The 12,982-nt window shown below is 38.5% G+C and overlaps 1 protein-coding gene across 3 annotated transcripts in view; it reads left to right on the top strand.

Annotated features, from left to right (window-relative positions):
* The window catches only part of Spin1 (spindlin 1), a 48,451-nt gene that overhangs the window by 22,235 nt on the left and 13,234 nt on the right, over positions 1 to 12,982 (top strand). For all 3 annotated transcript variants that reach the window (XM_010607577.2, XM_010607576.2, XM_010607578.3), the window contains exon 4: positions 12,007 to 12,260. In XM_010607577.2, coding sequence (XP_010605879.1) covers positions 12,007 to 12,260 — 254 coding nt within the window. The remainder of the gene's footprint in view (positions 1 to 12,006; positions 12,261 to 12,982) is intronic.

Below are 12,982 nucleotides of genomic sequence, written 5' to 3'. Positions count from 1 at the left end.
GTTATTTGGGAGATAAATTAAAAGTATACCTTGAGGGCCGGGGATTTAGCTCAGTGGTGCCACCACCTACTCTCAAGCACAAGGTCCTGAGTTTGATCCCCAGTACCCCCCCAAAAAATGTATACCTTAAAACATAATAGAGCTGGGAGAACCAGGGTTTTAGCCTAGTGGTTCTCCCACCTGTCTCACAAGTGCAAGGTCCCAAATTCAATTCCCAGTACTAAAAAAAGAAAAAAAAATAGAGCTGTGAGACTGTTTGATATGAACTTAAATATAGTGGTCTTTTTTATTTTTAACCCTTTCCCAATTGAATAGGGCATAGATTTCTATTTGAAGGTACCATCAAAAGGTTAAGCTGGGTTGTGGTATATTTTTCACTAATTACATTTAGAAAGTAGACTCTAGGGTCTACTAACAGCTCAATAGTTGTATTCTGAGCAATTTATTTTTCTTCCACTCTGTATGACACAGGTACTGCTCCTGACAGAGAACATCATTTGAGTCTTCTTCCTTGTTATCACTGGTGTGGTTTCATATAATTTTTGTGGTGACCCTGTCATGTGCTCTGAGACCTTAGATGAGGAGACTGATGCCATGGTCATACAACTAATCATTGATTATGTCTAGGACTAAGAAACAGGACCTTCTCATTCCAGAGCCCATGTTACTAACTGCCACACCATATTCCCTGAGTTGCATGTTTTGTTCTGTGATCTGAAAAATGGTTTATTTCAGTCACAGACATGTAGCCTGGGTAACACTTAGTGCGTGTGTCTAAGTGCACCGTGGTGTTGACAGTCCCCAGCACTCTTCTACATTTTTGAGACACATCTTGGTACGTTGCAGAGTAGCCAGAGTCGGGCCCCAACCAGAGTACTGGTATTGCAGGCATGTGCCACCACCCCCATGTTGTTGAGGGTCTTAGTTTAGAATGTGTGGCACTTTGGTCACCTTGCACTAACTTGGCACCTTTGGCCATTGAGCGATTTAATTGTTCAGGGCCCAATAATTGGAAAGCATGGTTCTGGTTTGACACTGTCCCACTCCTTGAGCCACTGGTGGTACATGTATGACTGTCTCACCAGGCAACTTGTACCATTGGTGGTACAAATGAGTCTAATCGATTTTATCATCCTTCTTAATAATAAAGTTAATGTCTATAAATTGATGAATCTAGTTGCTTGAATTTGAATAGTCCAAATATAAATACTAATACTGTTCACACTGATTAAAAATTAACAATTACTAACAATTTATTTCATTAAATTTATTTATATTTGTGAATTTCTTTAAAACATTTTATACATAATAGTGGCAGAATCTTGCACAGTGTGCAAAATGTCATATTTTGTTTGGCTTTTTTGAGGCCATGGTTTCGCCCATTTTTTCCAGTTTTGCTTTTTTTTTTTTTTTTTTTTTTTTTTTTGGAGACAGTCTCTCCCTATGTAGTTCATGCTGGCCTCGACCTCGTGGTGATTTTCCTGCTTCAGCCTTTCAAGTGCTGGGATTACAGGCATATGCCACCATGCCTGGCAAATATTTTTCTGTAACATCCCCCACATGGCTTACATGCATTTCTAAGTAACCTTATATAGAGTGAAATTTTTTTCCAGTAATTTGCACCCATGGCATTTCGTTGTTGGTTAATAGTCCATCAGTAATTAATTCTCTAAATTCTCTAAGTTCAATCTGGGGATTGAACTCAGGTCTTGTGCTTGCAAGGCAGGCAGCAGAGCCACTGAGCTAAATCCCCAGCCCATCTAAATTTTAACATGGAAATCCTACAAGTACCCTATTGCCACTGTGTGTAATACACCACCGTTGCAACTGCTGTACTGTACCACAAATTAGTTAAAATTTTTTATACCATTTTAATATTTTACTAAGGATGACACCTAGTCTGCTAGATCAGTTCCTTTCTTTGCATTATTGTAATCAAAGACCCACTGAGAAGCAGTACAAGCCACCCAATTCAACATTCAATTCAAATGAGAGCCACCCGGCTGTGAGACATGAATCATGGCCCATCATGAACGTATTTAATGAATAGTATGCTGTTTTAATTACTATTTTTACCTTCAGCATTTTTGGTGGAAAACTTTGTATCTTAAGTTGTTCATTAAATTGGACAGAAATACTATGAACAGAATATTTTAGCTTTTTTTTTTTTTTTTTTTGGAACAAATAGAATGACATTCTAAAGCAATTGCTCCTGACAAAAAAAGACAACAGAAATTAAGTATAATAATTTATTTCATTAGAATAAATCTGCTTTTATATATAACTTCTTGCATCAGTTTAACAGTAAATTAAAACTACTCCGACTCACTGTGAAAGTGAAATACTTATCCTTGTAGAAAAATTTGAAAACACCAACAAACACAGAGGGAGAAAACTGAACTGTTTTGAATTCCATTATCCAGTGATCACAGCTTTTAATAATGTAGTGTACATTTTCAATGTTTAAAAAATATCTTTGCTGCTGGGCGTGGTGTCTCTTGTCTGTAATTCCAGCACTCAGGAGGCAGAGGCAGGAGGATTGCCGAGAGTTCGAGGCCAGCCTGAGCTATATAATGAATTCAAGGCCAGCCTGAATTACAGAGTGAGACCCTGTCTCAAACACTTTCTGTGTAATTGTGTGTATAAAAATTTTTTCGTGTAATTTTTAACATTTATGTGTTTTTTTAAAGTCTTTAAAAAGACTCGTTATTTTAATGGCTTAATTTTAACAGTTAATTTATTCTAGCAATATATAATATGCTATAATAATCAGTGGGGCCTATTAAGGTTTTGTTTTTGTTGTTTGTTTGTTTGGTTTATTTTTTGTGACAGGGTCTCACTGTAGTTCAGGTTGACCTTGAACTGGCAGCAGTCTTCCTGCCTCAGCCTCCTGAGTGCTGGGATTACAGACGAGTGCCACCATACCTGGCTTATTGAGTATTCTTTTTATTTTGAGTTTCCTCTGTTGGCTATATTTTTTTGCACATCCCTCAGTTTCTTTCTGTAAATTCCTAGATGTGGATTCACGGGGATATGGGTACTCCAGTGGTAAGGCTTTGGATGTGTGCTGCCAGATCGTTCACTTAAGAAGGTTGGATCTCTTCTGTAAGTAAATAGAAAATGGTTCTGTACCATGATTTGCATTGAAAATTACCAACATTTGCTGTTTTTGTTACTAATAGAGACAGATCATCCTACTGGCAGACCAAGGCACTGAGAGATATCTAGATGAAGCAGGTGGGGAGAAATTATGTCAAAACTGAGCTGAAGTGAAGAACCCAAGTGCTGAAAGAGATGACTTGCACAGAGTGAACATTCAGAGTCGATCCTTAGAAGACTGCCAGGGTCAGAGATAGGAAAGGATACACAGGTAATGGCTTGGCACAGTCTCCAGTCATTAAAGGGTGAGATTGGCATTGGAATGCTGGTGCTAGGCTCTCCTCCCTCTACTTGGAGTCACCACTTGCTTCCTGACTACTGTGTGATGATCAGGGACTCTGACTTGCACAGAGAATATACACCGTAGCTACAGAATGTACTCAGTCTCAACCTGCATCTAGGAATACGAACACCAGGAATCATCAGGGAACTAAGGAACACCAAGACCGTGAAAGAAAGTCACTAATTGTAACAGAGAGATGCACTTGGAGTCACCATTTAATATGAAACAGCAAGGCAACCTGGCTGAAGGAGCTCATAGGAAAATCAAGGGGAATGAAAATTTATCCTCGTATATCAGAAAGTATGGTTATTACAGCCATTCGTGATTAGATGATAAATACCAGTTTTTAAAAATTGAAAATGTCATGTAAGACATATAATAGGCTGAAAGTAAGAATTCTGCCTAATGCAGGAACAATGGAGCTTAGAATTTCTCCGGGATAAAAAGAATGTGAGGAGCACCTGAGCTATGGAGGATTGATCTAAAAATGCTAACATCTGTTTAATGAGATCCTAATAGGAAATGGAGAAAAAAATTAATAAGTATGGAAGATAATTTGCTCAGCTCTTATTAGAGTGACCAGCTTCTAGTGATGAATAATTTAAAATGTGTCAAAAATCCTGGTGACATTTGAAAATCTAGGAACAAAGAAAATTCTTCAAGCAATTTGAAAAGCAGGTTCCCCTCAAAGAAACAAGGAACAGATTAGCATCTAATACCTATAATCCTATGTCATAGAAGAAAAATATTTGTTCAACTAAAAATACTGCATAGGGAAAATATTTTTAATCTGACTTGCATACCTAGGCAATTTAGAAATGAGGATATTTTTCAGCTTGTAAGAATCTTGGAATGGGGCCTTGGATTTCGCTTGGTGGTGCTGTGCCTGCCTGGCAAGCTCAAGGTTCAATTTCTTGTACCAGGGTAAAAAAAAAGAAAAAATCAGAATGTTTGTTTGTAAAGTCTATCTTAATTAACAGAGGATATATTTAGAAAAATAAACATGACAAAATACATGACAGTATCAAGGAAAAATAAAAAGTCTTCTGTTGTTTATTTCTAAGTAAGGCAGTGTTTTAAATAAAATTATTATTAAAACTAAGTGTGGTAATAGGCAGAGTTTGAAGACAGCCTTACAACATAGCAAGATCTGGTCTCAAAAAAATTTAACAATGGGGCGGGACATTTTGCTCAGTGGCACCATTCCTGCCTCCCTGGTACCAAAAAAAAAAAAGATAAACTAAAACAGCACAAACTAAAATTCTTCAGATAGTAGCACAGTAAAAAATGATTAGGATCAAAGACCTAAATTTTGGCCGGGGATTTGGCTCAGTGGTTCTGTCTCCTGCCTTGCAAGTACAAAGGGCCCAAGTTTGATCCCCAGCACCAAAAAAAAAAGACCTAAATTTCATTAGTGTACTGTAGTAGAAGTAGCCAGGTATGACTTTCTTTTTTTTTCTTTTCTTTTAAAGGTTGTTGTTTAGTTTATTTTAATCCTGCTTCATAAAAGGAAAGAAAAAGTAGAGGCTTTCATTAATTGTAGATGAGGGTAGAAAAATGAAAGCATATCTATTCTTGGAAAGTTAAAAGTAATTACTGGAAGATTACAGCTAAGATACCTTACACTTTAAAACTTCATTTGGTGAAAAGGAACCTCAGTCATTATACAGATAAAGGAAGAAAAAGGAAGGTGAGAAGATAATACCACCAAAAAGGACTGTGCATCTTCAAAATTAAAGGATAATGGCTCTGTGTGGTGGCTCGTACCTGTAATTGCAGCAGTCTAGGAGGCTGAGGCATGAGGATCTCAAGTTAAAGGCTGCCTAAGCAATCTAGTGACTTAGGGAAAACATCTTTGAAGATGAAAAAGGACTGGGGATGTGGCTCACCGCGAAGGCCATGGGTTCACTTCCCAGTGTCACAAACAAATAGTGATTCAGGAGCCACTTTGAGCAGGCTCCTGCTGATGGGACCTGAAATGCTTACTGTGCTTAAGAGGAAGGAGACTGCATTACTATTTCCAGAGCTGACTGGCATGGAAACTGCTATTCTGAAATGTGATTGGAGGCATCTATTAACCATTATCAGAAGGAACTGCAAGATTATCCCTGTTTACAGGAAAATGCTGCTAGTAAAAGTAGGAAGGATGAGCAGACGAATAAAGTTCTGCCGTTTCTGGCTGTCTGGTTGGTTTTGATGAAAATAAAAGTGGTTAAAAATGTCATGCCTTTGAATCTAAGAAAGAATCCACTTTGGCTGGTAGCTGTATCCAGAGAAACAGAACAGGTACAGAGAGAGCATGCGCATGCATTGGGGTGGGGGCGGGGAGCTGTGCTACCGAACTGTGTCTCAACTTGTGGGGGTTGTCAAGGTTGGACTGCAGTCCAGGCCAGCAGGAAGAGTAGTGCTGCAGCTTGGGGACAGAGGCTGTCTGCAGGCAGCGTGCTGATGGTGTGCAGGTGTAGGTGTCAGTTCCAGCTTAGAAACCTTCACAGGTGACGTCTGTGCCGTTGCTCACCAGATACCTGAGTGGTGTGGCATGCCAGGTTGACACATAAGATTAATTAGCACACTGGCGAAGTGCTGTATCTGCTTATCGTTTTGGAAGTAATGGTGGTCTGTAAATTGCAGAATTGTACACGTGGCTGAATCCTTTCTTCAGTGAGGTCTGGGAGCCCACTTTAGCCTTTGCTGTAAGTCCTAAGAAATCCCAGTCCTATAGAGGAGAGTCATTGGGGTTTTGCCCAAAAAATCAACAGAATAAATACAATTATTTTTTTAAAGAAGGGGGAAAAAAGTATTGCCAAAACTTTTTTTTCATTGAGATTATTGGTACTTTTTAGGTATACAGTACAGTTACATTCATCACTGGGATCTTGTACCTTTATGTGACAGATCTTGGTTCTTATTTTCCCCACCAAAAAAAAATCTTGTACCTTTATGTGACAGATCTTGGTTCTTATTTTCCCCACCAAGAAATGTTTAAAAAATACAATCTTCAGCAACTGTTTCCTGAAAAGGCCAGTTGGATGTCACTGCATATTTCTAGAAATTATGAAAATGTGTAGAAAATTTCCTTTGGGATCTGAGTGATGAGATCACTAATGAGTTACAGACTTCATGCTTTATTTAAGCCTTTTATCTCCATTAAATTTCAGATTGATGTCTCTTGTTTGTTTCTGGTACCTAGGATTGAATGGAGTTTTCCACTCATTTTTTTAAATGTTGTATAGTTGGTCCTAATTGTGCACAATTTTTTCCTCTATTTTGAGTTGTGTTAAGTCTGTAAGGTAAGAACAGATAATGGGTGCACATTACACTTGACCCTTGAACAGTATGAGTTTAAACTGCATGCTTCCCACTTACGTGGGTTTGGGCAGGGTGAGATTTGCAACAGTTTGAAAAAAATTTTCAGAGGACTGACCATTATAACCTAGAACTATTTTGTTAGAATGGGAATAAAGTATGTCGTGAATGCATAAAATATTTATATAGATAATAGTCTATTGCTTGCTACCATAAAATACACAGACGTTTCTTACAAAAAGATACATAAACGCTAAAAAACTGTACACAGTGCCATTCTCAGTGGTGAGAAGTGTGGACAAATGCAGGTGCAGCACTAGGTCCTAACCTAACAGCAGCACACGCTGTGCCCTGTCACCCTTTGCTCTGGTGTTGTGAGCATCCTCTCAAACCACTGGGCGATGCTAATTCTCTGTGTGAGCAATTTAATAAGTTAGGTATCTCAGTAAAAGATTTATGTGTTTTACTGTATAGAATATATAATGTAAAATATGTGTTAATTCACTTTGTGTATTAGTAAGGCTTCTGGTCAACAGAGTTTTGACTGTGCTGAAGGGTTGGCGTCCTAAGCAGCCCTGCATTGCTTGAAGGGCAGCTGTATTCTTGTTCTGTGTCTTATTCCCACCATTTGTTCTGCAGTTAAGTACATGTATTCTTTCTATCTGTCCTGTGCTGAAGCTTCTGTATGAGTCCTTGATTATTTGAAGCACACGAGCCTATAACTTCTTTAGGAGGCATTCATGAGAACAGTATTCTTACACATTCATAACAGTTTTATCTGTGGGACCTTTGTATTTGAAGGTCAGCATATAATTCTTAGCTGATTATAAAATCCTTGGCTTGCATTTTCTTTGCCCTGAGAACAGTAAGCTTGTTACTGCATTATCTTCTGGCATAAATTGTTGCTGTCAAAATCTGATTTTCTTTACTTTATACATGATTTGGTCCTTTTGCCTGAAAGCCCAAAAGGTGTTATTTTCTTTTAAATCCGTTTACTAACGTAAGACTTAGCACTGGTCATTATGAGTTAGATTTCCCAGGGGGTGCAATTCAAGTTTTAGTTTAGGAATTTTTTTTTTTTGTATTATGGTTTTTAGTACTCCCCCACCCTGTTTCTTTCATTTTAGGTTGTAGGCACTTCTATTATATAGATGCTATATGTGTCACCATCTCTGAATTCATTTTTACTCCATCTGTACCTTTTCATCACCCATTTCCTTTGTAAGCTCTCATGTTATCATTTCCTCTTGTTCCTCTGTTTAGTCTTCTTGTTTAATTTCTTTGTTTTTAAAATTTGCTAGTTGCTTCTTTTCTCACATCTTAGCTGTGTCATTTCTGAGCCTTTCTATTTCTGGTATGTGTTCCTATATTAAGGTTCTCCGGGTAAACAAAACGAGGAGGAGGGGATAAATACAGAAGAGATTTGTTATATGGAATTATTTCATGTAGTTTGGAGGCAGAGACAGTGCCACAAACTGCTGCCTACAGGCATTTAAACTTTCACAGATATGTGTTGATCCCCTGGGTCTGCTCATCTAAATGAGAAAAGGATGAGATCCTAGGATGGCCTATCTTCAGAGCTCTGCAGCTGCTCTGCTATTTTCCTGTGACATATTTAAAGTCACCTTTTTGAGATCTGCCTTTTGGTATCTCCTCTCATTTCCTCTGCTCTCTAATCCTACTACTGTGCTGAGGATTTTATTTTTACTTAAGATGACCTGAGGGCAGAAGCAGCCCAGTGGTTTTCTGTCCTCACAGTCCTGCACTTAACCACGGGGCACCTTTTTTTAGTCTCCCTGTTGGGTGAATACTTCTTGTTGACAATAGTGTCCCCTTCACGTCTGTAAGAAGTTCTCTTTGCCAGTCCTCCAAGACATGGCTGAATTTATGTAACTGCTTCAGAGTAAATTATTCTTAGAATGTATATAGTACAGCTTTAAATATTACAACAACAATAAATTGTTCCTTAAAATACTTGTTTGATGTGCCAGGGATTTGGCTCAGTGGTTCTGTGCCTGCCTTGCAAGCACAAGGGCCTGAGTTTGATCCCTGGTACCACCAGAAAAAAAGTTACATGTCAGGTGTTAAGTACTTAATGTTTATGGTTCACCAAATGAGCTTTTTATCCATAAAACTGAAAAGAGGATTTGTTTCTGCTTTCATCACTTTCCACTCTTGCATGTATCAGCATCTGTCAGGTTGGTTTGGGCCTTCTGCTCACATTTAGACCAGATCTTGTCCTTTGTCTTTGGATTTGAAGGTAAAATGATTTTTTTCCTGATGTTGAGCTGATATATTGTTTATAAGCATTATTATAAATTTTTAGTTGTGTGTATTTGCAAAACAATAATTTGATGTCGTTATAAATAATTTGTGATGTTACATTAAATATTTGTCATTAATTGTATTAGACAAGCAGTGCTGGTAGTACGCATTGTTATAAGCCAACTTGAACTCTTAATTTTAGTAAAAGTTAAATGTGTAGTTTATTGATGCTGTTTAAATCAGTAGGAACAGAATTTTTAGAGTGTTGTACTGGGTGAGATTGAATAGATGTACATTTCTTTTAGGCTTGAAATCTATGAGTATCTGTGTTAGTCAGCTTTCCTGTCCCTGAGACAGTACCTGATACCTACAACTTTAAGGAGGAGAGATTTAATTTAGCTCATTGTTTTTAGAAGCTTCTAAAGATTTAGATGATTATTTCACTCCAAGGCAGAAAGCTCATTGTAGGACGAGGCTGAGTAAAGATGCGTAGTTCATAAAGGCTGGGCAAGCAGAGCCAGGGAAACTATGCCAAAGAAATGGGCAGTATATTTGGGTATATCATACTCTTGACCACTCTTCCATGACCCACTCAGACACCCCCAGAAGTGTGCTTTACTAATCTGCTAGGTGTTTCTTAATCCAGTGAAGTTGACATCAGGATTAATAGTCAACATCTACTACCCCTTGTTGATTTCACATCCAAACACATCTTCTTAAACCATATTTATCTCTAAAGAAAATAACAAATTCATGATTTTACCTGACATAATACAGCTATCCCACTTAGAACCAGAAACTCAATAATCTCTTCCCCAAAGTCTCAACAGTTCTAGCATTTTTCAAGTCCAACTTAAGATAGATTCTTAGCTGTGAACCTCTGTAAAAATAAAACACTAGTTATATAATCCCAGTGTACAATGATATGGGTTAAGCATTTCAATTCTAAAGGAGAGGAAGAGAAGAAAAGAATCAGATCAAAGCAAGCCCCAAACATAGCAAGCAGAACATTAAGCCCTATTGCACCATGTCTTCTGGCATCTAGGGCACATGGTAGTGAGATACGAGATCCAGAGAGTGTGGGCTGCCCCACACAACTTCTCTCTTGGACTGGCTTTGCTTTTGACTTACAGCTTTCCCTAACAGATGTTCCATGTTCCTGGCACCTTGGATCTCTTGGTGTCTCCATTGCATCTTTGGCTTCATCCTCATAGCACTGCCCTCTAGGGGTTCCCTGCCTAGCTTCCCAGACCTTTCTTTGAAATCTGGATGGAAGTCTCCTTGACTCTACAACTGTTGTATTGTGTATGCCAGTAAAACCAGCATCCCATGGACAATGCCAGAGTAACTTGCCTGATTAAGTAGTACCAGGCCCCTTTGGCATATGGTTGCAGCAGCCTCTGAGTACCTTGATGACTAGTAGAGTGAAATGAATCCCTTGGAAGCCCTTCTCCAGCAGGAATCTCAGGGACAATCTTCTCAAGACAAAATTTTGTAGTTTTATATCTTTCACCCTGACATAAGTGGGGTCTTGCTGGTTCTTGAGATGCCCTGAAGTCAGTCTTTCCTCATATCCTTGTACAGAGTACTTGCTTTGTTTTTAATGGTGTTGGTCTGTAGCTGTTGTGCCTTCTTTGGCCCCAACTTTACACATGGTTCTTTGTGAGCCATCATTTTAAGTTTTTCCAAAAATCTTTGCTGTGCCTTTTACCTCTAATTCTTATTATAAATCTGGCTAAAAATAGCCAGGAGTATCCATGCAACAGCCTGACAAGATTTCTTCTACCAGATTGGTTCATCACCTTTAAAGTCAGTCTCCTTGCAAAATCTTAGAACATAGGCAGAATGGAGACAATTTTTCTTCCAGAGTAACACCATGGCCCTTAATCTAAATACCTGTGGAATCCTTGTTCCCACTTGCTTGTTCCCAACTTCTTAAACTTTGCTTTTACTGTCAGCATTCTGGCCTTTTGAGCTCTGACCATAATCACCCATCCCTCTGCTTATTGCAGTCTAAACCTCTCTAGTTCACATACCGAAACTTTTCCAAACTGCTCCAGGAAACCAGTTCCAGAGGCTTTTAAACCACATAATCAGGGACAGTCATACAGCAATGACCCTACTTCTCTGATACCAGTGTTCTGTGTTCACACTCCTATTGCTGAGACACAATACCTGACATCCACAGTTTAAAAGAAGAAATTTGTTTTTATTTTGTTTTTTGAACTGGGGATCGAACTTGGGGCCTTGCACTTGTGAGTTAGTTGGCAGCGGCACCTAAGCTAAATCCCTGGCCCAAGAAAGGTGTAATTTAGCTCAGGAGATTCAGGACATGGTCATCAAGCTACAAGGCAGGAACCTCATGGCAAAAGGACCAGGCAAAGCAAACTTACTTCATGGTGGCCAGAAAGCAGAGCCAGAAGATCAGTGCCAAAGAGAAAATGGTTGGGGCATTGTTGGGTATATAGTACCCGAGACCAGGCTACCATGACCCATCTAGGTGCACCAAGAAGTGTGCTCTATTAACTTGCTGGGCATTTCTTAATCTAGTGAAGTTGACATATCAGGATTAATAGTCACAGTATTATATAAGTATAGTTATTGTTGATCAGCCCTACTTTTTCTTTAACTTAGGCAATTCCTAGTTAACTGATTTAAAGGTAACTGAGAAAGCTGAAAGTTGGTGTTTAGGAGTATGGCTTTTATTCCTGTTGATGAGTGGTGTTTTGTGCCTGTGCACAGTTCAGGTACCTAGCATGCTCCTATTGCTAATGAACCATGTTACATATTTGTTGCTGGACACAGCTTCACCTCTGAACACCATTGATGGGGGTAGGAGCTGATTACCTTGAGTCCCCTGAAGCAGGAGTGTGGCAAACAGGAGTTTGCATGTTCCTTGGAATTGTCTGTAAAGCTTATGTTAGCCGGTGCTTGTGTTGGATCTAGTTGTTCCTTCTTGTGAGATAATACCTTGTGTGTGTGTATGAATACAGAAAACATCGGAGCAGTGTGGGGCCAAGCAAGCCTGTGTCCCAGCCCCGGCGGAACATCGTAGGCTGCAGGATCCAGCATGGGTGGAGAGAGGGCAACGGCCCTGTCACCCAGTGGAAAGGGACTGTCCTGGACCAGGTGCCCGTAAATCCTTCTTTGTATCTTATAAAGTACGATGGATTTGACTGTGTTTATGGACTAGAACTTAATAAAGATGAAAGAGTTTCTGCACTCGAAGTCCTCCCCGATAGAGTTGGTAAGTTCTTTTTACTATTTGTGCATTAATGCTTTAAAAGTGATAAGAGAAATGGATGACTATTAAAAAACATTGGTGTTTGTACTTCCATTGGAATTCAGGGACCCCCTGATAGACCTTTAAATCAATCATCTAAAACCACAAAAGTTTATCCAAAACAAATTTTCTGAAAGCACAGTTCAAGAAATTGTGATGGATATAAATATGTATAAAATGTTTCCTCAAGAAATTTACAATTAATAATTTCTCACATGGTTATCTCTAATATTTTTGGTCAGTATTATCTGGACTCTGATAGGTAAGATTATCATTAGTTAGATACACTATGTTGGTTTCATTAGATACAGTGGCTAGGAAAAAGCTTATTATTATGTTAGAATCTGGATGTGCACTGAATCTGTATGTATTAACTAAATGATAATTGTTCTTGGAGCTAAAAGTAAGGGGCCAAATCATGAGAGCTTTAAAGTGTGTACACCCAAGTTAATGTTGCTTTCTTAAAGCTATTTATTTTGAAATGTTTCATATTATAATAATGCTGAAAATACAGGTTTATAGATTTTTTTTTTTTTTTTTTTTTTATTTTTTTTTTGGTAGAGGAAGAGGTTTAGATATTGATTAGGTAACATCTTATACAGTTTAATTTAGCAAAGATAATTCAAGGTGTTCTCAGAATGCGGTTTCCATGAATGTGCATGAGTACAGGGCTTTTGCTATATGTT

This window comes from Fukomys damarensis, unplaced genomic scaffold (genome assembly GCF_012274545.1).
Source record: "Fukomys damarensis isolate Sample0158 unplaced genomic scaffold, DMR_v1.0_HiC HiC_scaffold_27, whole genome shotgun sequence".
NCBI lineage: Eukaryota > Metazoa > Chordata > Mammalia > Rodentia > Bathyergidae > Fukomys > Fukomys damarensis.
This window is presented reverse-complemented; position numbering and strand designations above follow the sequence as displayed.